Genomic DNA, 22,455 nt, shown 5'->3' with positions numbered 1-22,455 from the left:
TTAGAAGATTTGTAGAATTAATCAAAGGGTGATGTTACAAATGTTTAAGGTGGTTTAAGCAGCAGTAAGCAATTTAAAAGAAGGATTGGCACATTTACATCAAGTCTTTAAAAAATGTATAGATCTGTATATTATATATATATATATAATTAGATAAAAAACCATTATTGGTAACTAATAATATATATAAATATAATGAGAGAGAGAAAAAACCATTACACAGTAACTAAGCTGCAATATAAAGTCAATAGCCAGAACAAGAGGTAATTGTTTCCAACACCTGGGCCAGCATTAACTAGATGTAACATACTGGTTAAGATTTATCACTAGATGTCTAAAGGCCATAATAAAAGCAGAAGGAGGACACGCAAAATATTAAAGCAGGGCTGCGAATACTTTTGTTATGAATAAATATTTGAAAGTGCTTTTTTATTTATTTTTTTATAAAGATTGTCTGTTAAACTAACAAATTGTGTATTTTGTTTTTTGTCATATTAATTGGTGGCTACTGTTCACTAAATGCTTGTGTTCAACATGTTTTCTTGAATTATCTTATATTAAGTGTAGGGTGCCAATACTTACAACCTGTATCCTTAATGAGTTACAAAAAAAACAGAACAAAGGGAGCATTCTATTTCTTATTTACTGGGTTCAGGAATGGGAAGTGCCTGCTTGTTGACCTTCATTCTTTTGTGCGTTTGTTTCAGGTGGACGTTCAACCCCGCTGTGCTGACGAAGGCAAATATGGTTCGGAGTGGAGATGCAGCTGCAGGCGCAGAAGGGGGCACCTCCCAGTTTCTTGTGGGAGACCTGGTTCAGATCTGCTATGACATTGAGCGAATCAAGCTTCTCCAGAGAGGACATGGCGAGTGGGCAGAAGCTATGCTGCCGGTAAGTGCAATATCTACAATGTCAGATCAAAATGCAGGCTTATTCACTTTGGTTTTGTTCAGTTTTGCTTTTAATTATGTGCTAAGTCCTAAATTAATCCAAAAGTGGAATTAAATGGTAATGTAATCCCCACACCCTTCCTGCCATTTGTGATGCACTGAGAAACTGGGCCGAGACCCATCAGAACTTATTTCAGATGGCTACCAGCTACTACCACATTCTAATGTTTCTATCGCGAGTAACCTGGGCTGCTTAAAGCTTAAAATCCTTAAAATAAGATGCCTGTTATTGCATTTGTTAGGAAAGTATCAGCTTTTTATTTTTTAAAGGGATTACAAGAAAAGTCTAGATTTGTGTGTGTCATCTTTAGTTCAAATCTGTATCTAAAAAGCTCCAAATGTATCTTACCAAGTTTGCTTATTGCAAGTTTGCTTATTGCAGACTTTGGGGAAGGTTGGTAGAGTCCAACAGATCTATTCAGACAGTGACCTGAAGGTGGAGGTTTGTGGAACATCCTGGACATATAATCCTGCGGCTGTTACCAAGGTGGCCCCAGCAGGCTCTGCTGTGACCAATGCATCTGGAGGTGTGTGTGTTTCGTTTATGTAGTATCTGGGCTGATGCAGGTACATTATACCTTATTTTAAGAAGTCCCAAGGGACGGATCACAAGAACAGCGCTGTAAATGTAAACTTGGTGTTGTATGGATGAAGTGTGTAGTGCCTGCTCTTTTCCTTTCATCATGCCATAAATTACTACTATTATGCCAAGTGTCAGATCCAGTATATTCTAGTGCTGATTTTAACACAGTGTTCTGATGATGGGAAATGACTACAATTTTTAGGCTTGTTGGTTAAAACCCTGTAATTCTTTAGTCTTTTGATTAAAAGCCTAGCTGACAGAATTGCTTGTAACAGAAACAAGCATATTTTGTTTAAATGTATACCAGCAGTGGGTACAAAGAGGGAAAAAAATAGGTGCTCATGGAAAATACAATTAAACAGTCTTATAAATCAGAGTGGTTTGCAAATTATATTTTCAGGGTGATTTATTGCAGCGTTTTAATCTTTTGCCATAGAACGTCTGTCTCAGCTTTTAAAGAAGCTGTTTGAAACACAAGAATCTGGAGATATTAATGAAGAACTCGTAAAAGCAGCTGCCAATGGGGATCTTGCCAAAGTTGAAGACTTGTTAAAGCGCCCTGATGTTGATGTAAGTTATTTCCTCTTTTGTGTTGCACTAGCCCAGTGATAATTGAGAAGATTAACTGTGTAACTTATCTGCATAGACCATTTAAATTTTTATCTGTACTTTGTTAATGTGATTATTCAAAATTATTCACACCCCTAAACATTAACACACACACACACACACACACACACACACACACACATATATATATATATATATATATATACAAAATATATATATATATAGATATATATCCATACATATAATACATAAATATAAAATTTGTGTCCAAAAAAGGGGTAAAGCAAGCACGGGCAATGTGATCTTCAGAGCATTAACACTAGAGTGTGCCTCAGGCGTGCCCTGGAGCGACCACCCTATCGGTGTCTATGTGTGCCATTTTCACACACGCTGTTTATTTTACACGTGCTGTTTTAAATTTTTTTTTTCAGAGTAAAACAGGTTCAAAAGGCATTGAATCGCAAAAAAACACCCAGTACTGTATCTCCAGCCAAGCCCCACCTCTTGTTCGCTGTATTTTTCACATACAGCTCTGCTCACAGACGTGCATACTGATAAATCCTCTTCTGATCATTTGTTTTGTCACCAGACTCTTCAATAATGCGATCCAAGTCATTATTTTATTACTATAACATCTAAAAAAGCTCTGCAAATGTCGGTGATATGGATGCAGATGCAGAAGCAGCTACCTCCTTTATGTCTGTGTTATCTCTGTAATGCATGGGGCTATGAGAAACGCCCTTTTTATTTATTTATTTTTTTTCTCCCCGGTTGCATTCGGCTCCTATCTGTCTCAGTCGGCCATTGAAAGGTTATATATATATACACGTACACATTTATTAAAATATCCCCTTCTGTTGACAAATTACATAGATATCAAGGACTTTTTTTTTTTTTAACTTTCTTGTAAAATCGTGTTATAATGCACCTCGCTATAGTGTTAACTAAAGCAGCCATTTTGAAAAGAACTTGGGTACAGACTTTAAAATTATAATTGTAAAAACAATGTTAACAATGCAAAGAGAAAATACACGTATGTTAGGTAAGGAGTTGTAGCAACACGGGAGAACATGTAGCGCTATATTTTTCAGAACCCTGCTACTTAGGGAGATAAGCTTACACTACATTTAAGCTTGCTATTTATATGCAGACCTTCACCTGTGGAAAACATTTTGTTATTAATAATGACAAATACTACCCTCCATGTTCGGACTTGCTTCAAACTGTTCCCTGAAGGCTTTGTGTTTTCCGTTATTGTATAGTAGCACTCAGTGACTTTAAGACCCCACTTCCAGAAAACAATAAGACCTCACTGGTGCTTATGGCTGTTTAAAGAAGTAACTATGTGACCTGCAGTGTTTTCTTTGTATCTGAGCCAGATCACAAGGAAATAAAATACAGTACATGCACATCAGCTATATTGTTCACAGCCCTCACCGAAAGGGCTGTAGTGGGTCCCAGCAGGTCTTCTGAGCCGCTTACATCACCATCCATCATCACTGACCCCTTGTTTCTCGCACTGCACTGTAGCATGGATAAAGTGCAAATGTGGTTAATGTGGGATAGAGACTGCCAGAGGCCTTCTTTAGTATTGCAGCCCACACTACGTTAACCTTGCATCACTACCCAGAATCGCAGTGGGAATATAGCATTTAATTAGATCACATAACTCCAAAAGTAAAATACCAGCAAATAGATGCTATACTAAAATTTACTCTGTCATACTGCTGACATAAATACAGATGCTTAAATCTAAGTGCTTTAAAGAGTAAGTTGCAGGGTTCCTAAAAATATAGCGTTACACGTCCCCACGTGATGCTACAACTGTTTAAATAATGTACCTGTAATGTTCTTTTCATTAACATCCTGACAGCTTTTTACACTTATAACTTTAAAGTCTGTTTCAAAGCTCTTTTCAAAATGTCTGCTCTAAAAGCCCATTGAACTAGATCGGTCCTTTAAATCCCTGCAGGAAGAGTGGTTTAAAAAAAAAAAAAAAAAAAAAAAGAACAACTAGTAAGTGCTCTGGCTTTTCTGTTCTGTACCACATCATGGATCATTATTGCTGTGCTGTCTGTGTAGGCAATAATCTTTACACTATCGGTGCACTAGAGCAGACATATTTGAAGAGAGCTTTGAAACAAACTTTAAAGTTATCAGTGTAAAATGTTGTCAGGATGTTAATAATGAAAAGAAAAATGACAGGTACGTTATTTAAACAGTTGTAGAAACATGTATTCATTACATATTTTATTGAAGCAATGTTGCCTCTATAGGTACTCCCCCAGTGCTTTGGTATTATACCTTGCTCCAATGCATGGTGGCAGTGTCATTTATAAAGAGGTGCTATGTATAACGATCTAGTAGTGGATTTTTATACAGCAACTTTTGTTTAAGAACTAGTAATTTACCATGACATTTAATGTGTGATTTATAGTACTCGCACGTTGTCAAACAGCTTCTGTTAACAGAGAAAAAAACAAAACAAAACCTTTGAAGGTTCAGAATTACCTTCACATTCCTGGCTAGTGAATGTACCTTTGAACCTGAACACAGCCCTACTGCTAAAGCACCACCACTGTTTTTGAGCATAAAATATTTGTTAGAATCTGAGCAAACTCTTTTAAAAGTACCTAATTTATATTGAAGACGCGGGGCCTTTCATCGATAGGCTGCTGGTTTCATTCCCAGGCAATGCTGAGAAGGTGATTTCTCTGGTTGCTCTGAGTAGGCCCTATATAGTATGTGAAGCAGGTTCTGGTGGTCCCAGTTCATAGTGGACAGGTGTCTTGCAAAACTGGTGGTTGGCAAGAATTGGTATCTTGTTGATAAGGAGGGATAGAGTTTAATGGGCATGCTGGTCCATGTTTATTGTAGTGAAGTGCTTTTTATAAATAAAGGTTGTATATTGTCTGATCCTAGGCACTACAGAGTTCTAAAACGTACACAGAAATAAAATAAGAATGTTTTGTGCTTAAGTTCAATTGGGGGGGGGGGGGGGGGTTATGGGTTATTATTTATTCTATCTTGGTCAACTTCTAGTAAGTATTAAATTGCTAACTTTTTTGTTTTCCCAGCACGGTATTTTTCCCTGAAGGCTCGTTACTAGGAAATGCTGATTTCTCGCCTTTTGTTCTCCCTCTTGCAGCATGTTTTCTTATTTCTTTTTTACTTTGTATTATTTGGACCTGTTTTCCTTGTGCCAATTACTGGAAGCTGGCTAAGTGCCCTATGCTTTTCAGAAGAATAATTGCATGCAGCAGGTGGCGGCTAGACCAAGAAACGCTGGCAAAGTGATGCCCCATTAATTCCCTATTGAGGCATTTATATTCATGTTTCACATCCTTTAAATGTAGTTCATGTCTAACCTATGTGTTTGTTACTGATGATGTGTTCTAGGTGAACGGACAGTGTGCTGGGCACACAGCTATGCAGGCAGCCAGTCAAAATGGACATGTGGATGTGCTAAAATTACTGCTCAAACACAGCGTTGACTTAGAAGCAGAGGTATGTTCAGCTGTTTAAAAGCTAACCGGGATGTTTCGTTCCCTTTTCAGCATTTGTAACCCTGTTTTTATGAAGCTTAGCTCACCATTATCCTTTAGGGTTTGGAATGTACTGTATGACTCTTTACTGTTTTTTGTTTTGTTTTTTTTAAATATCACATCATAAAGAAATTAAGGGTTACAGATAAACATTTTAAATTAAAAGTGATTGTTCAGATTTAAAACTATGCAGTTGTTTTACTATAAAGAAACAAAGCCAACAGGAATGAAGCATTTTTATATGCATGGGATATTCTTTGTGAAAGGCATTAGAAAATAAACCACCTGTTAATATACATCATGTCAGCTATGCTTTGAAACTTTTTATATTCATCTTTATTTAAAAGAACACTGCTGGGAGAATGAGACTTCCTATTCATGGACCAGCAAAGTTATTGCAAGGTTTAACTGTGTATTGCAAAGAAAATATTATTATTGGCTTTATAGTGTTTGTTATTTAGAGGACTAAACTATATGTATTAAATTTGGCTTAATATAAAGCTACAATATCTAATCTTAAATGGATTTCAGTATTGGTAACCTATTCAGATTTTCAATAAATGTATTGCCATTGCTAGCTCACTGTGCTCAAATTAGGTAGTGTTTCTGTTGCCTTTTGCAATAATAAAATGTATATATTTAAAAGAAGTTGCCTTAAACTGTAGGACTTCAGTTTGAACACATAGTAATTAAAATCTCCCAAGGTGACCTTCTAAACTCACAATGTAATACACATTTGGAGTGACTTTTAATTTTTAAAGTGTGTCACTTACATTTCAGGTATACAGTTTGATTACATGTATTCCTATTCAGTAGAAATTATCAGCTTCAACTTTAGAATATCAGACTAAAGCAAATACAAAAAAAAGAAGTTACTTATTTGGCATCTTCTTGGTTGAATACTGGCTGAAGTTGAAGATGTTGCTCTTTAGAACCCATAATTTAGGTATATATTAAAGACAAAATATGTCAAACACTGCCTAGGATGATTAGCAGTGTGCTATTTTATAAAATCAGATCTTTTGGTAATTTTGGAGTGTGCTTATAGTCTGAATGTGGTGACAACACTACTGCAGCCTTTGCAGCAAGCAGTGCCCTGTATTTTATTTAGTGAGCATAAGAAAACTCAGGTCTTGTATTTTCAAGGGGATACTGTGCCTTTGTTCCTGCATATAGAAACAGAGGCTGCATACATATTCTGGCAGGCAGAGAGAAGGCAATGGAGTTAAAACAGTGGTATGTGTGTATTTTAGGACAAAGATGGAGACAGGGCTGTGCACCACGCAGCTTTTGGAGATGAAGGGTCGGTAATTGAGGTTTTGCACAGAGGAGGTGCGGATCTGAATGCTCGAAACAAGCGCAGACAGACTCCTTTACACATTGCAGTAAATAAAGGTCATCTGCAAGTTGTTAAGACTTTGCTGGACTTTGGCTGCCATCCCAGTCTTCAGGTAAAAAAAAAATAAAAAAAATACTCCCTAAGACTCTTTTTTTTTTTTAATTGTAGATTATAATTATGCTTTCACACCATCACTTGATTTATATAGGTTTATAAATATTCTGTAGCATTTAGAAAACCTCCCTCATAAGTTGTTCAGCAGATTCTGTAGAGGTGCTTTATGCTCCTTTTAATATTCATGTTTTTATACAGGGTGTATTCTTGATATTTCCAGTGAAATATTAATGTCTGCCCCCCCCACCTCCGTCTCCTTTTTAACAAGTGCTTAAGGTTTCCCATATACATGCTGTTTTCTCATTTCTTCTGCTTTTTTAAATGTCCCATTTGAAATAAAAATGATGTGCCGTCAAATGAAGAATAAATAGCACTGCATTAAAAAGATGTGGACCCACTTCACAGATTAATAGCGATGAATAAGTATTTGAACTGAGAAATTCATGCAGAATGTTTTCATTCATATCACCCAAGCTGTTCTGGTTGGGAAGGCACTGTACATTACTTCTTAGGCAAGACCAAAATATATTGTATTTCTGGTCATCCTGCTTAAACTTTTTTTTTTTTCACCTCACACCTTCTGTTGCTTGCTGCAAAGACTTGTTTTAAAAGGGCACTTCCTTCCTAATTTTCCCTGCTGTGGACAGCCCCCCCTCGCTCCCCCATTATAGCTTGCCTCCATTCTATTCTGCAGCAAGACCAACTGTTCCATTCTGTTTTATAATCCTGAAGAAATACAGAAGTGTGGCCTCACACAGTTTATATCAAGCTTTGTTGTTGTTGTTGTTGTTGTTGTTATTATTTTAACCCTTTCCTCTCCCCAGCGCTCTGTCAAATTCGCTTCGGCCTGTGAACTGTAATGAAAAGGCCAGGCAGCCTTTAATTTCCTTTGCACTAACCACTTCACTTATTAACACAGATTGCTTGGGATATCCATGCAGAATAATTGCTGTGCATTTTATATTTTCAGTATAGTCTTCTTATTTGAGTAGCACTGCACACTACGCTCTTAAGTACATTTTGTTGAAAACTACACATGTATAAATTGCTCCTTTTTTTTTTGAGCGTGTGCCCATGCTTTAAGTTTTTTTTATAGCTGATGCAACTGCATTTAGTATCCCCCTGTATAACCTTGTCTTTAACATCCAGTAAATCTCTCCTGCTGCATATTTCATCACTTCTCTTGCAATCTTATCCATTTACTGAAACAGCTTGATCCTTCTGGGTCCCTGCCTAGGTACCAGTACCAAAATATGAGCATGATCGCTCTATATAAAAAGTGCTGTTGCCCAACAGTAAGCATGTTTTGCGATCAGTAATGTCAGCTTCATACACTGGTACCTGCCAGTGATCGAAAAACGTGTTTACTGTTGGGCAACAGCACTTTTTATATAGAGCGATCATGCTCATATTTTTGCTGTCAACTTTTCTCACTTCACTTTTTGGTTTTTGCAACCCCCAACTACACTCAGATCAAGGCTTATTACTGATGGATGTATTTGACACACAGTTGTAATTCTTGGTAGCCAGAGATGTATTAAACATGTATTTTCTTTTTATATACTGTTTATTTTACCACATAAATTTGACTTGGTAATATATATATATATATATATATAAGTAAATTCAAGTTTGTACAAAATATTGGATGATTTAAGAACAACCAGTTCACACGTTTTTTTTTTTTTTAACCCAATTACTAAGTATACATTTTGAACATAACCCTATACACTAAGATTGTGAAAAAAGCAGAACACTTCACAATGTAGACCGTGCATTAGTGCGTTAAACATGTGACTGATACAACATTATTTGTAAATCCAGTGCTTGGTACTAAACTCGAAGCATGTATTAATGATGTGCAGGACTCTGAGGGAGACACTCCTCTTCATGACGCCATCAGTAAGAAGCGGGATGATATGCTGTCTGTGCTTTTGGAGGCTGGAGCTGACGTCACCATCACAAACAACAATGGATTCAATGCACTTCATCATGCTGCACTACGAGGGAACCCCAGGTAGGAAGCCTGAACCTTTCCATCGTCTTCTCTTTCCGCTCGGATGCTTCATGGAAACAAACCCCATAAAGTATCATCCTGGGAAAGAAGGGGAGGGGGTAGAGCTCGTACAGCACAAATGTGTCTTAATTCCAAACTGAGTTGCACAGCAGAACGTCACACATGTGTCCTTTTATTTGGGTGAGTGCAGGTGAGTAATGATTTATTATAATTTTTAGAACTTGGTGATTGTTGCCTAGAGGGTACTGGTGTTTGCACTTGGATTTATTTGCTATTTATCAACATGGCCAAAAGAACATTCAGTGATGAATTGGATTTTTGGTACTTTATTGAGAAATAGTGACCAGTGTCTTTGAACTAGATGCCCCCTTAGGCAGGTATACTTTAATACGAAAAAGTTTTCATGCTTTAACCCTTAGCGGTACACTTTATTTTCACATGCACGGTTTATTTTGCACTTGTGTTTTAAATTTTTTTTTTCAGAGTAAAACAGGTTGAAAAGGCCCTGCATAGCAAAAAGACATGTACTGCATCTCCAGCCAAGCCCCACCCCTTGTTTGTTGTATTTTTCACATACCTCTTTAGACATGCATACTGATAAATCCATTAATAAGTCATTATTTTATTACTATAGCATCTCAAAATACTCTGCAAATGTCCGTGATATTCTTTGAGCACTGGATGCGGAAGCAGCTATCTCCTTTGTTTGTGTCTTATCTGTATGGTACAGGGGCTATGTGAATTGCACAGATACGGCCCTTTTTTTTCGGCTTCATTTGGCTCCTATCGGTCTCACTCGGCCATTGAAAGGTTTTCTCTGCTTTTTCCAGAGAAAATCGACTAGAGACCCGTGCATAGAGGGACTACCGAGTCTGTTCAGGTTGTTTGTCTTCAGACTTGAAATAGTCTTGAAGTAGCTGTGGCTTTTATGTTGATGGTTCCAAGTGCACTTTTTTGTTTTATTGCTGCAGTATTTTCTTGGCAGGAGGTTATAACTTGCATTTTACTGTTAAACAGCCATCGAAAACAATGTTATCGATAGCAAAAACTATGTAAACAAATTAGGTTCTCTGTACATCCACATACACGAGGAGGCTGTGACTAATTGTGTGTGGATTAATTGGTTGTTTATATGTACGCAGGCATGTGGTCCAGTGATGTGTGTTTTTTTTTTTTGCTGTTAGCTAGTAGAATTGACTTTTTGTTCTGGTTGCGTAATGTTACACCCTTGCTGTGCAGTAGACAGCAGACATACATTTTTAAATAGAGGAGTATGATGTTACTTTTTGCACAGTATGCACATTGTGTTATAGCCTGTCATTAATAAATACAGCCTGTTGCTTTTCGTTGAATTTAGCGCTGGTACGCTTTCTTTCATCGTTTGCGGATCTGTTATGTGGCGTGTTACTTTTTGAAGTCACACATAGCAAACTGGGATTGCAGTTTACATTTCTCAAAAGGGTACAGCTGTTCTGGCTTCCAAGTAATATTAGCAGCTCCAGGCAACACTTCCAGAGCTGGGCTAAATTCCTATGATGCAAACCGTAAAAGCACAGGGATCAATATTTAGCTTTCCCATAAAAAACTGTTTTCCCAGTCGATGTGTAGATTTGCCTTGTGCAGCAATGTAATATATAAGAACACAGGAATGTTTACAAACGAGAGGAGGCCATTCGGCCCATCTTGGTCGTTTTTTGTTGTTGCTAGCTTATTAACCCCAGAATCTCATCAATCAACTTCTTGAAGGATCCCAGGGTGTCAGCTTCAACAACATTACTGGGTAGTTGGTTCCAGACCTTCACAATTATATGTGTAAAAAAAAAAAAAAGTGCCTCCTATTTTCTGTTCTAAATGCCCCTTTGTCTAATCTCCATTTGTGACCACTGGTCCTTGTTTCTTTTTTCAGGTTGAAACAGTCCCCTGGGTCAACATTGTCAATACCTTTTAGAATTTTGAATGCTTGAATCAGATCGCCGCATAGTCGTCTTTGTTCAAGACTGAATAGATTCAATTATTTTAGCCTGTCTGCATGTGACATGCCTTTTAAACCCAGAGTAATTCTGTTCGCTCTTCTTTGCACTCTTTCTAGAGCAGCAATATCCTTTTTCTAGCGAAGTCACCAGAACTAAACACAATATTCTAGATGAGGTCTTACTAATGCTTTGTAAAGATTTTAACATTACTTCCCTTGATTTAAATTCAACACTTCACTATATATCTGAGCATCTTGTTGGCCTTTTTTTTTTTTTTTTTTTTTTTATAGCTTCCCCACATTGTCTAGATGAAGACATTTCTGAGTGAACAAAAACTCTTATGTCTTTTTCATAGATTCCTTCTTCAATTTCAGTATCTCCCAAGTGATATTTATAATGCACATTTTTATTGCCTGCATGCAGTACCTTACATTTTTCTCTATTAAATGTAATTTGCCATGTGTCTGCCCAGTTCTGAATGCTGTCTAGGTCATTTTGAATGACCTTTGCTGCTGCAACGTGTTCGCCTCTCCTCCTAGTCTTGTGTCGTCTGCAGATTTAACAAGTTTGTGTACTATAAGAGAATCTAAGTCATTAATGTAGATTAGGAATAGCAGAGGACCTAATGCTGATCCCTGTGGTACACCATTTTGAGGTTTCTCCTCTAATCAGTACTTTCTGTATTCTACATGATAACCACTCCCTAATCCATGTGCATGCATTTCCTTGAATCCCTACTGCGTTCAGTTTGAGAATTAATCTTTTATGCAGGACTTTGTCAAAAGCTTTCTGGAGATAAAATAAACCATATCAGATGCTTTGCAGTTATCCATTGTCGATGTTGCATCCTCAAAAATCAAGCAGGTTAGTTACACAGTCTCCTTTTCCTAAAACCATGCTGACTATCTCCCAGGATACTGTTACCATACAGGTAAAACTGGATAGAAACAGGTCGACGTGGGACATGTTGCCAGTATCCTCCTTTTGTAAAAACTTGTGAAAAGTAATCATTTAATAGATTTGCTATTTTTTTCTCTTCCTCTATGATTTTGTATGTGTATAGATAGGTATCTATCTATCTATCTATCTATCTATCTGTCTATTCACAGCTTTTACATCTCGTTGGCTCGTGAATTTCTCAAACAGTAAATTTCATTTCACCTCACAAAGTTCTTTTGTTGCTTTTGTTTTAGAATTTTTTTTTTTTTTTTTTTAAATAATTAATGGTAAATGTTTACTTTTGGACATGCAAAGCTACTGTTGTAAAGACGTTACAATACAGTATTACATTTAGTATGATGGTGCAGATTGATTGTTTTATGGTCATTTGTAAGAAATTGATTAAAATGTTGCTTTTTAAAATGTTGTGCTTTTGGCAGTGGGAAGGATGGAAAGTCTCACAGGTCAGTAATTAAGAAGCTGAGCTTCTGTGTGGTAGATTATATTTTTTCCAGGACAGAATACAAAATCAAATGAAAACCCAGAGTATATTGGCAGTATTATTGAGGTCTAGCATGTTTTCAGCAAAGTTTGACTTTTTTTTATGTACTTTAGTGGGTGTGTACTGTTTTTGTTCTTGGTTGAGAGTTACCAGCAGTTTGACTTGGGATGTTGCGGTAGTTTTTGCTAAGAGCAATAGGTAAAGCAAGGAGAGTGTACTGTGAACATTATGGCTAATTGCCCGTAACTCGTTATCACTGTAAGCAAGCTGCACTAAAGTAGTAGCTTGTGTACTTTTTTTACATTTGGTAATTTCAATAACCTGTATTAATGGGTTACTCGACATCTATTGTATATTGTTGTAAAAAAAAATATTTGGTGCCTTCCTTTATTCCACTTGCTTTACAATTTAGAATTGTCGCAGGCATGGGTAAATATTTGGAATGGTTCTGTTTGTTTTAAACATCTTTCTTCAGTGGAATGTGGCAGGAAGCAATCGATGACTGTATTCTAGACTTATCCTCTGGAAATGGCTTTGTTTCACTTTCCCTGTTGCACTTAAACATGCTTGATGTTTGTTTATTTTTTGACATGACAAGGGACAGAATTCTGCTATCTTTCAGAAACAAAGTAATCAGTTATTTACAGGACAAGTGCACCATATAAAAATGATTTTGATCTCCATTCATATGAACATGGTTTGGGCATGAACAGGGTACTGTAGTTCACACAGTGGCTTTTTATTGGATGGCGCACAGAAAAGGCACTGATGGAATACTACATTTCCCCTACTTTGTTTATATTACACCTTCCCCTTTGGCTAGCCATTTAATGTTCCGGGGGACCAGATAAGAAATGTAACGCGTTGCTGTCAGAGGTCTTCTGTGTGCAGGTTAATGGAAGCAAGCAGTGCTGTGTGTGTACTAAGTAAAGTGTAAAACTACATCTGGTTTCCATCTGTTTATTGTGGCATTGTTTGAAAGAAAGTTGAACACGTGAATCCTTGTGGAATGAATATTGTTGCTGATTGTGTGTGCAGTGAACATTTTTTAGATCTGTCCTATTCTACTTACTTTGAGGACATACTTCAGTTCTACATGCTGACTATTTCCGTGATACCTCATGTATTTAAATAAAAAAATATTGCCAGTTTTATTACCTCTGACAAAATAATTATGATTTAGTTCCCAGTTATTCAAAACCTTGTTTTTAAATGCCCATTGTGTCCAATGTAATAATACCAAAAAAGCTTGCCATCATTTGTATCTGTTCTTAAATATCAGAAGATCAAATATAAAGTATGTTAAATATTACAATAGATTTCATTCAAGTATGTTTATTTTTAGTGCAGTCATATAATACTGAACATAGAACAATGCATTATTAACCAGCACCAATTAATGGTGTATTGATGCAAAGCTATCTGCAAACTGAAAAAAAAAACATACATCTTCACAGAGCCAAAACAGATTGCAGAAGGAAATTGACAGCAGTACTAAGGGGAAGGTTGGCTAAAAGCGCACAGTTACAGAGACACAGCTGTGTTTTGTATTTGTGGGGAGAACCAAAGACAAATTTTAGCAGTAGCTTAACATAAATGCCCCCACCTTTTGGAAGAAAACTGTCCTGTAGTGATCAATGCATAGCTACAGCTGGTTGAAGGGGACCAAATCCATTGAAGAGGTGATTTGGTTCCATTTTACCAGCTTTAGCAAAGCATTGGAAGGTAGATTTGAACCTCAGTGCTATAAAGGAAGGAAAATAACACATGTTGATTACTATAAGTGCCAAGTGTTCTTTGTCGTGGGTATAGCACATAGTGATGCCGAGAGCACTGGAGAAATATAATTTCATCAGTACCAACTTAAAGTGCATTTCGTGCTTCAGAAACAGATCTACGGAAAAGGCTCCTTTTTCATTCTTTCAAAGTTTTTGGTAGAAAAACAGTAATGTCCCAAAGAATAATATGTAAATCATACTTCAGCAGAATATCTTCTGGTAATGTAACAATTACTAATAATTACTTATTCTAGGTCACGGTCAGCTTGCTTATGAGTAACAATTTCCTGACTACAGGTTTTGTGTGATTTGATGCCTTGAGTGGGGAGGTTCATTCTGTAAGTGCTTGGATTAATTTCTTCATTGTTTTGACCTATAACCAAATATTAGTCCTTAATTATGGCAGCATTGGTTATTAAAACAGGAATTAGATCCCCCTATCTTCTAGTTGTCTATTTCTAGTTGTAGTTTAAACTAGAACAAGCTAACTGTTCACCTGTTTTCTGATGAGGTACAGTATAAGGAAAGCTGTTCTTTACACCGCAAGGACCAGGGCAAAGGCAGCAGAAGCAGGTGCAGCTCAATATGGACTTCGCCAACGAAGCGGCTATAAAACCAGCTCTATTAATATGCCCCCATTCCATCCCCCACCCCCTGTGCTGGTGGTCTTGTACACTTCCAGCTGCTCAAGTGTGCTTTTGGATGGCTCCCCTGTTTCATACATTGGCCATATCAGGGCAAGAAAAGGCAGTGGAAAAAAGCAGTACAGCATTTGATAATGTCAGCATCTGTTCTCTGTGTCAGTCAACCGCTTGGAAATGTCTGATACATTGGTGTCAGCACATACCCAGGGTTCACTGGGTTGTCAGTAATATAAAAAAAAAGGGAAATAAAATAGAGAGGAGCAGCTGACATCAGTGGTGGATATGAAATTTGAGAGGCCATGCCTGTTACCGGTGATAGTTTAATATATAGCAGTCATGTAGTGATGGCCAGTTGTCCCTGTCCAATGATGGCTCCTTTAGCTATAAAAATGTGCACTGTCATTTCTATCCAAAACATATTCAGCCTTGTCAGCTTAGCTGTGTAATGGTATGAATTACTTTTTTCTCGACCTTTTCAAATATCCATCAGTATTATCCTTTTCCATGCTCTAAGGCTGTGCAGCACGGCATACATCGACTAAGCGTATTGTATTTTAATTTTATTTTAGCCGACTTGCCTCTAGCTCAGAACAAGCTGAATAAAACCATTCAGGTGAACAATCTGTGATCAAGTTATACAAAGCAGATCCACTGTGAACTATTTCAAGCTTATTTTATTTTTTTGTTGTCTATATGATTTGCTAACTTAATTGACAGGTTTAATTTTGAAAAGAATATATACTTTTGTAATTTTAAAGTCTTTTTTCTACAAAGACAGACAGGAGAAGGTGCAGTTCAGTTACAGGACTGTAACCTGTTTGAAAATTGGTGTCAAGGGTAGCCAAAGTGAGAGGCATCTTGTCAGTGGGGCCCATAGTGCTACAGAGTTTGACAGCTGGGGCGTGGACTGACTGAGGCGCGGGGGTAGAGTGACTTGCCCAAGGTCATATACAGTGGCAGTGTTGGGATTTACCTTCATTGTTCAGTTCAGTTAATTGCTCTGTTTTGTACAAAGTGCTAGAGGAAAAAAAGCAGTAGATGGGTGCAGCAATCCATCATTGCGTCCTTTATTTTATGAAGCTGTCGACAATGGAAATCAGCTGACTGGCAGACACAATCCAGAAATCTCTGCATTGTCACTTTTCCATGCACTAATCTGACTGCACTTCGCTTCAGCAAAGCATTTGGCAAGCATAGCAAACATTAACAATGGTGTTGAGGGGAGGGGAGAGGAGCAGGCTTGGCAAAAAAAAAAGGGGGAGGGGGAGGTGGTGTAGAATCTTGAAATAATATTCTTAGGATTTGGTTGAAAATTCATTGTTTAAGTCCACAATATTTTTCGACTTTGCTTGATGGATTACTTGTCATGCTTCTATTTATGCAAAAAAGAGGTGTTAAGATACATTAGGTCAGTTTTATGGTTTAACACAAATTGGTGTTCTACAAAAGTGTGTGTGAAAAAAATATTTAATTCTGGGGAAGAGTAACTTCTGCTGCTTTAGAAGAAAGAGTAGGACTCGTTTTTAACTCGTCTGTCACCATGTTCAGAATAGAACTGGTAGCACCCATTCATTTAGAGTTTTTACTGGTGCAGTCAGTTCATCAAAACCTTGTACACCTCCGCAGGGCCTCAAAGTACCTCCAGAACCAAATAACTTATTAAAGTAAAGAAGACGACAAAACCATGACAGTTACTTACTGTTCATCGCAGCACTGCAATTAAATTAATGATCTTGCTCTAACCATCACACGCCTATCTAACTGCTTCCTTAAGTTCAAAGGCACAGCTAAATTGCAGTTCAGAGATCCATAATTCTTTTGTTGCTCAGTGCCCAACCAAAAATACATACTTCTTTACATTCCATAACTTTTGTATATTCATATGGGTACATAAAGAAGTATGTGCTCTGGGCAGGCAGAAAGATGGCATCTGTGCTATGAAAATGCTTCACACTCTCCCATCGATTACACTTAAGCTTTATTGGTACACAATATAATAAGAATAATTTGCTTTGTAAGTCCAAGCAGCATGACCTGGCATTAAACCACGAGTACAGTAATGTATTGATTATATCAATATAAGGTGACTTTCAATGTTACCTGAGGTGTCCTCAAGGGGTTTTTCCATCCACCTGAGCTAAACATTCTTTTCCTCTCATATGCATGAAATATTTTACAAATCCATACCGTACAGTCTGCTGATGACCCCATCTGTCCTCCAGAGAGCTGAAAAAAAAAAAAATCCAAGGATTTGTTGAGCAGGGTTAGAGCGTCCTTGCCATTTTTTTTTTTTTTTTTTTTTTAATTTAGAACTGCCTGAATGGTAGCTTGCTTGCTGGCAGGCTTGCCCTCTCCCTTAGTATTGTCCATTATAAACTTGATTGCAGTGTTCTGGGAATTAGGGAGTTCTTCAAGCCAAATGACTTTGTCACCACACATCCCTTTTTTTTTATTTATTTTTTTTTATCCCTCCCCCCTCTCCTTCTGCATCTGCCTCCCGGTGCATGGGCTGTGGTTTTAACCACCTCCCGACGATCTGTTAAAACGGTGCTGATGTTTGAAAAGGGGGTGATCCTGCTGGAACAGGAAGCTATTGTGAGCAGGATTTTGGTTATGGGCAGGCCAGAGGTCACATGCAAGAGCTAATGCTCATTCAGCACTTCTGGAATGGTGTTCTACTTTTTTTTTTTCCAGCCACTCACCTGCTTCTGTTTATTCCAAGGCTACCGGTCTATTCCAGTCTCAGTAGATCAATACCCATTTGCATGGAAATGTGAATTGTTCAGCAGGTCGCTAATTAATTTTTACCCTCTCCTCACATTTCACAAGTAAATACTGTCCCAGAGGCTTTGAACCAACTTGCAGTCGTTGAGGAAACAGGGCATTAAAAAAGTTATATTGTAAGCAGTTGCAAAGGTAACATGCTTTGAGAGTCCGGGTTCTTTGGAGGTAAAATAAAAAAAAGCGAACGAAGAAAAAGGTTGATAGTTGGTTGGTCATTGTTTCGCAATGGGTGTCAAAGAAATAAAACAATGAAAAATGTTTGCGGGAAGGGGGGTGCTTTAGTCAGAAGTATGACATCCCGTTTAGGAAATTTCACAGTCTGCCGATAGAAAGGGGGAGAGCAGCAAGAGCAAAATTCCTGCAGCTCACGATAAAAAGCTAGTGCAGCTGATCAAGAACAAATCAGAGGATAGCTGGAGAATTACACAGCAGCACCAGGAGAAACAGCAATGCAGCATTACGATTACAGCATGCAGACTTTGGAGGAAATACTGGTTACTATCATGAACATTTTTGGTTATGACTGACTTGCATCTAGAAACAATCTTTCAGCTAAACACTACTCCCCTCCCACCCCAAAAACAACAAACAAAAAAAAAAAAAGCTTTTTTTTTTTTTTTTCTTGATTTGTACCTCACAGTTCCTTAACATTAGTGTCAAGATCTTATCTCAACAGCAGTCGTCTAGCTGGAATTAAAAAGTGATTAGCCTTTATCACTGAACTTTCAATAAGAATGCAACTTGAGCAAAAAATAGAGAAAGACATAATAGGTGTAGCCAAATGGCTAAACAATCGTATATCAACATGGAAGCAGCCATACAGTACATGGAGCATACGTGTTCATAATTCTATCAGAGGCAATAAACAGATTCCATGATTCAAGAAGTTAATGAGCCTATCATTAGACATCAAGTTAACAACAACAGCTAATGAGCTAAACAGTTCATTGCAGCAGTACATTCTGGGTCAGCCTCTGGGGTTGCAACGATTTTTCATTTTTTTTTTTTTTTTTTTAAGCGCTACCAACTTTTTTTTTTCTCTTGAAAAAGGTATCCTCTATTAAAAAAGGGTGTAAATTCCTCCAACACATTTACGTACAAGCAAGTCATGCAGTTCATCACAGACGGCTTCCCGAAAGAAAAGTCAAGGCAATCGCAGGCACTTCCGAACATTAGCAAGTATATTACCTGTCCAGTTAGTAGCATGTAGCCTGTTTGCAGTTAAAACAGAGCTAATGACCTACAGAGCGATACATCTGCAGCAGCCGTCACATCCAGAGTGCACGCTGTACTCGCTGAATCAGCTTCTCTGAGCGGGGGAGGGGGGTGTGGGTGGGTTGCTGGGGGGGACCCCCCCCCCCCTCGTATACTTACCTTTTAGGAGGAGGAAAAAAAAAGAAGAAATGCATGTTTCATACCAAAGCATGCTGCAAGAAAAAAAAACCTATCTATGTACAGGATGCTTTCTTTTTCCAATTGTCAAGGTGTTGATGAATGTTTTTTTTTTTCCCTTTTACCTGCACCTGCTCTTGTGCGCTATGCGAGCACCTTCATATGGATGCCCTGCTGGAAGCAGTTTTGCACAGTAACAGGAACATGTGCTGTTTGTTTAGGTTTTAGCACAAGCTGTAGATACTTGTTTTTGCCATTATAGCAGTTTGATAGAGAAAGTTCCATTGCATAGCTCAGGATGAAAAGTTGAGCCACAAAAGGAAGAAAAAAACATCTTCTGTTTGTTTTTTCTCCTTTTTTTGGAATCACTGCAATATCTTGTGCCTTATTTATTTAGTTTGTTGGTTTTGTTTCTTTTTTTGGTTTTGTAAAAAAGAAAAAGCAGGAAAAAATAAAACCAGAATAAACCCCTGTTTTGGCAGTATGAACCATCTGTGAGGAGGGAGACCTTCCCAGTCTGGAGGGGTCAAGTCTCCCTGCGGGGGGAGGAGGTCAACAGGGGGGATCCCACACGCTCCGCAGAAAGGGAGAATGAGAAAGAGAGAGAGAGGCTGGCTGGCGTTTCACACTCAGAGGGCACAAGCAAAACTGTTACAGCTTTATAGGCAGCTAAACATTTGAAACATGCACTCACAGGCACAGCAGCCTCTCCAGTGTCTCTCTCCTCCCTGACCATATTTAGTCAACCATAGCAAAAAATAGTCTCTCAGCTGTCAATTGTCGATCCAAGACCAGGGGGGAGCCTCCATCCCGCTCTCCGCCTATTGATTGCTCGTCCTGCAGTAAGCCCCGGCATGGCTCTTGCCATTCGCCAAGCTATTTTTAGCACAGCCAAATAAAGTGGTCTCTCATGTTTCTGCTTATATATTTCCCTGTTTTTTTTTCTCTTTTCCTTCTTAACACTGAGCTTGCGCTGCATATGGTGCAGCCCATTGCAGCTGACACTATACTTGGAAAAAGCTGCCAGTAGTGGAGCAGTCTATAGGGAATATGGAGCAATACATATCCTTGTATTGCTATAGAAGACTGTGTAACCTGATTTCTTGATCGCTGAAAAGTGCCATGAATAATAATAAATCTGCTTAAGCCCCCCTTCAACCTCCCTCAGGCAAGCAGTCGACCCGTTACAAATGTATATCCAGTTGTAAAAGCGTAGAGTTTTTTTTTTTTTATTTCCTTCCCCACTGTTTTCTTGTTGAATGAATGTTTGTGATTTCTTTTTCTGCAATTTATTTTTATCCGCAGCCTATGGATAGCATGCATTGTGTTTTTATAGTGTGCAGGAATTGTTTGACGTATAAAATTTCCCATGGGAATGCTGTGTGTGGTTTGGTTTTTTTTTTTTTCATTAATCTTCAGATGGCATAGTGTAACATTCACTGGCCTTCTGAAACATGACAATTGAAAGGTAAATTTAATTATGAAGTTTAGTTTCAGAGTAAATATTGCAGCTTTGCTAAAAATGTAATTTGGTGACTCTGGGAGTCTGTGAAGCAGTAATCACGTCTGTCTTCGGCAGCACTTTGCAGTTTAAGTGACAATATGCTTTCCTGGTACAGTTACGTTGATAGGCAGCATACCTGTTTATTGATTAAACAGATTTTTCTATATTGGTTTACATTTGTCTTAATGATGTCAATTCAGTTTTGTGAGTTAGGAACACCAACTGGATATATACATGGGGATCAAGTCACTTCTCCTTCTGCCATCAATTCTAAGTAACTGGTGCTTCAGATTCAGTAAAGAAAGAGTTTTGTTAATTCACGATTGTCAAGTTGACAGTACATTGTAATTCTGCTGGACTTTAAATATGTTAACCTTCCACTAAATATCTGTCATCAGTATTTCACAATTTTGTATTTGTCAGATTCCAAACTGATAAGGGAGCTATACAGACATTTTACTCCTCAATACTCAAATGTATATTTCAGAAAATGGAAAAACAGTAATCTAGAGTGCAGTGTTGAAAACCTTACTAAAAGGTAGTGGTTTCCAATTATTGCAATTAGACTGTGTGGTGGAGTAACAGTCCATCACTAGTAATCCATCGCTCGTAATGCCATCATCCTAAACCCTTCTTGCATGCTCTTCTTTATAAGACAATTGATTGAATTAATCTATTAGAACAAACCTTGGGAAAGCTGGTGGTGTATAAACTGACTCTCCCTCTCTTGTTTTGTAGAGGGGAGGGCTATGTTGTGCAGAGAGTTTTCAGTGGCTTCACTCACTGACCTCGCAGTCCCTAAGTGCAGATCAAGGCCAAACCAAGGTTAATAAAAATGCCAGATGGCTTTGAGTGACTAGCATGAAACAATTTCAGAAAATACCACTCAGTATTTTCCCACACTTAATATTACCAATACCAGCCTGCTAAATGTATCCTTTACGTTAGTTTTAAAAACGTACACCCTTACATTTAGCAACTAAAACGCCTGTTGTCGCTGTCACGGTATATGAATGCCCCCTGGTGTGCCACAGTAAAAATTGCAACTTTGCATTATTCTATTCAAATCTGTGTAAAGCATTTTACAACCAAACAATATGAAAATACAGACAGCTAATAGATCTAGTGAAAGTTACAGTACCAGTCAAAAGTTTGAGTACACCTGCTTGAAACCAGGTTTTTCATGATTACCTATGCTTTTAACTGTATAAACTTGTCTATAAACACTTAGTATTTCATTATATGATACGTGTACTTATATAAGCTGAGAATCATAAGTCCATTGCATGCAAAAATTTAATTTTTAAATGAAAATGTAAATCTTGTCAGTTTCAGTGAAATGGTCACCCAAAGCAAGGGGATTTCAGTCTGAAGCCCAAGTCAGTTAAAAGTCTGAAATGTGTATAACACAGTGTTAGAACACTGGCCTAAGTATAAAAGTGTCTTTGTTAGATGTTCTCCGAGTTAAATAGCATGTTACCTAATTAACCTTTTGTCACCAATTATTGTTAACAGTTGGCACAAGTTTGTCATTCCTGAATGTAAGGGAGCAGAAAATGGCAAAATACGCTCAGTTAAGCAAAGAAAAAAGACAGTCTGTAAGAAATGAAGGTCAATCTTTAAGACAAATCGCAAGAACTTTGCAAGTGTCTGTAACTGCTGTGGCTAAGACTATCAAACGATTTGAAGAAACTGGCACTCATGAGGACCAAACAAAGTCAGGCAGGCCAAGGGTGACCTCAGAATCAGAGAACAAGTTCATTCCAGTCACACGTCTATGAAACCGGCGATTAACTGCCCCTGATATACAAGCTCAGCTAA

General features: G+C 37.8%; 1 protein-coding gene across 5 annotated transcripts in view; it reads left to right on the top strand.

Annotated features, from left to right (window-relative positions):
• The window catches only part of LOC121313512 (E3 ubiquitin-protein ligase MIB1), a 95,067-nt gene that overhangs the window by 32,195 nt on the left and 40,417 nt on the right, over positions 1–22,455 (top strand). For all 5 annotated transcript variants that reach the window (XM_041246157.1, XM_041246154.1, XM_041246156.1 and 2 more), the window contains 6 exons: positions 708–891; positions 1,333–1,477; positions 1,970–2,103; positions 5,503–5,610; positions 6,902–7,099; positions 8,967–9,118. In XM_041246157.1, coding sequence (XP_041102091.1) covers positions 708–891; positions 1,333–1,477; positions 1,970–2,103; positions 5,503–5,610; positions 6,902–7,099; positions 8,967–9,118 — 921 coding nt within the window. The remainder of the gene's footprint in view (positions 1–707; positions 892–1,332; positions 1,478–1,969; positions 2,104–5,502; positions 5,611–6,901; positions 7,100–8,966; positions 9,119–22,455) is intronic.

This window comes from Polyodon spathula, chromosome 3 (assembly GCF_017654505.1).
Source record: "Polyodon spathula isolate WHYD16114869_AA chromosome 3, ASM1765450v1, whole genome shotgun sequence".
NCBI lineage: Eukaryota > Metazoa > Chordata > Actinopteri > Acipenseriformes > Polyodontidae > Polyodon > Polyodon spathula.
This window is presented reverse-complemented; position numbering and strand designations above follow the sequence as displayed.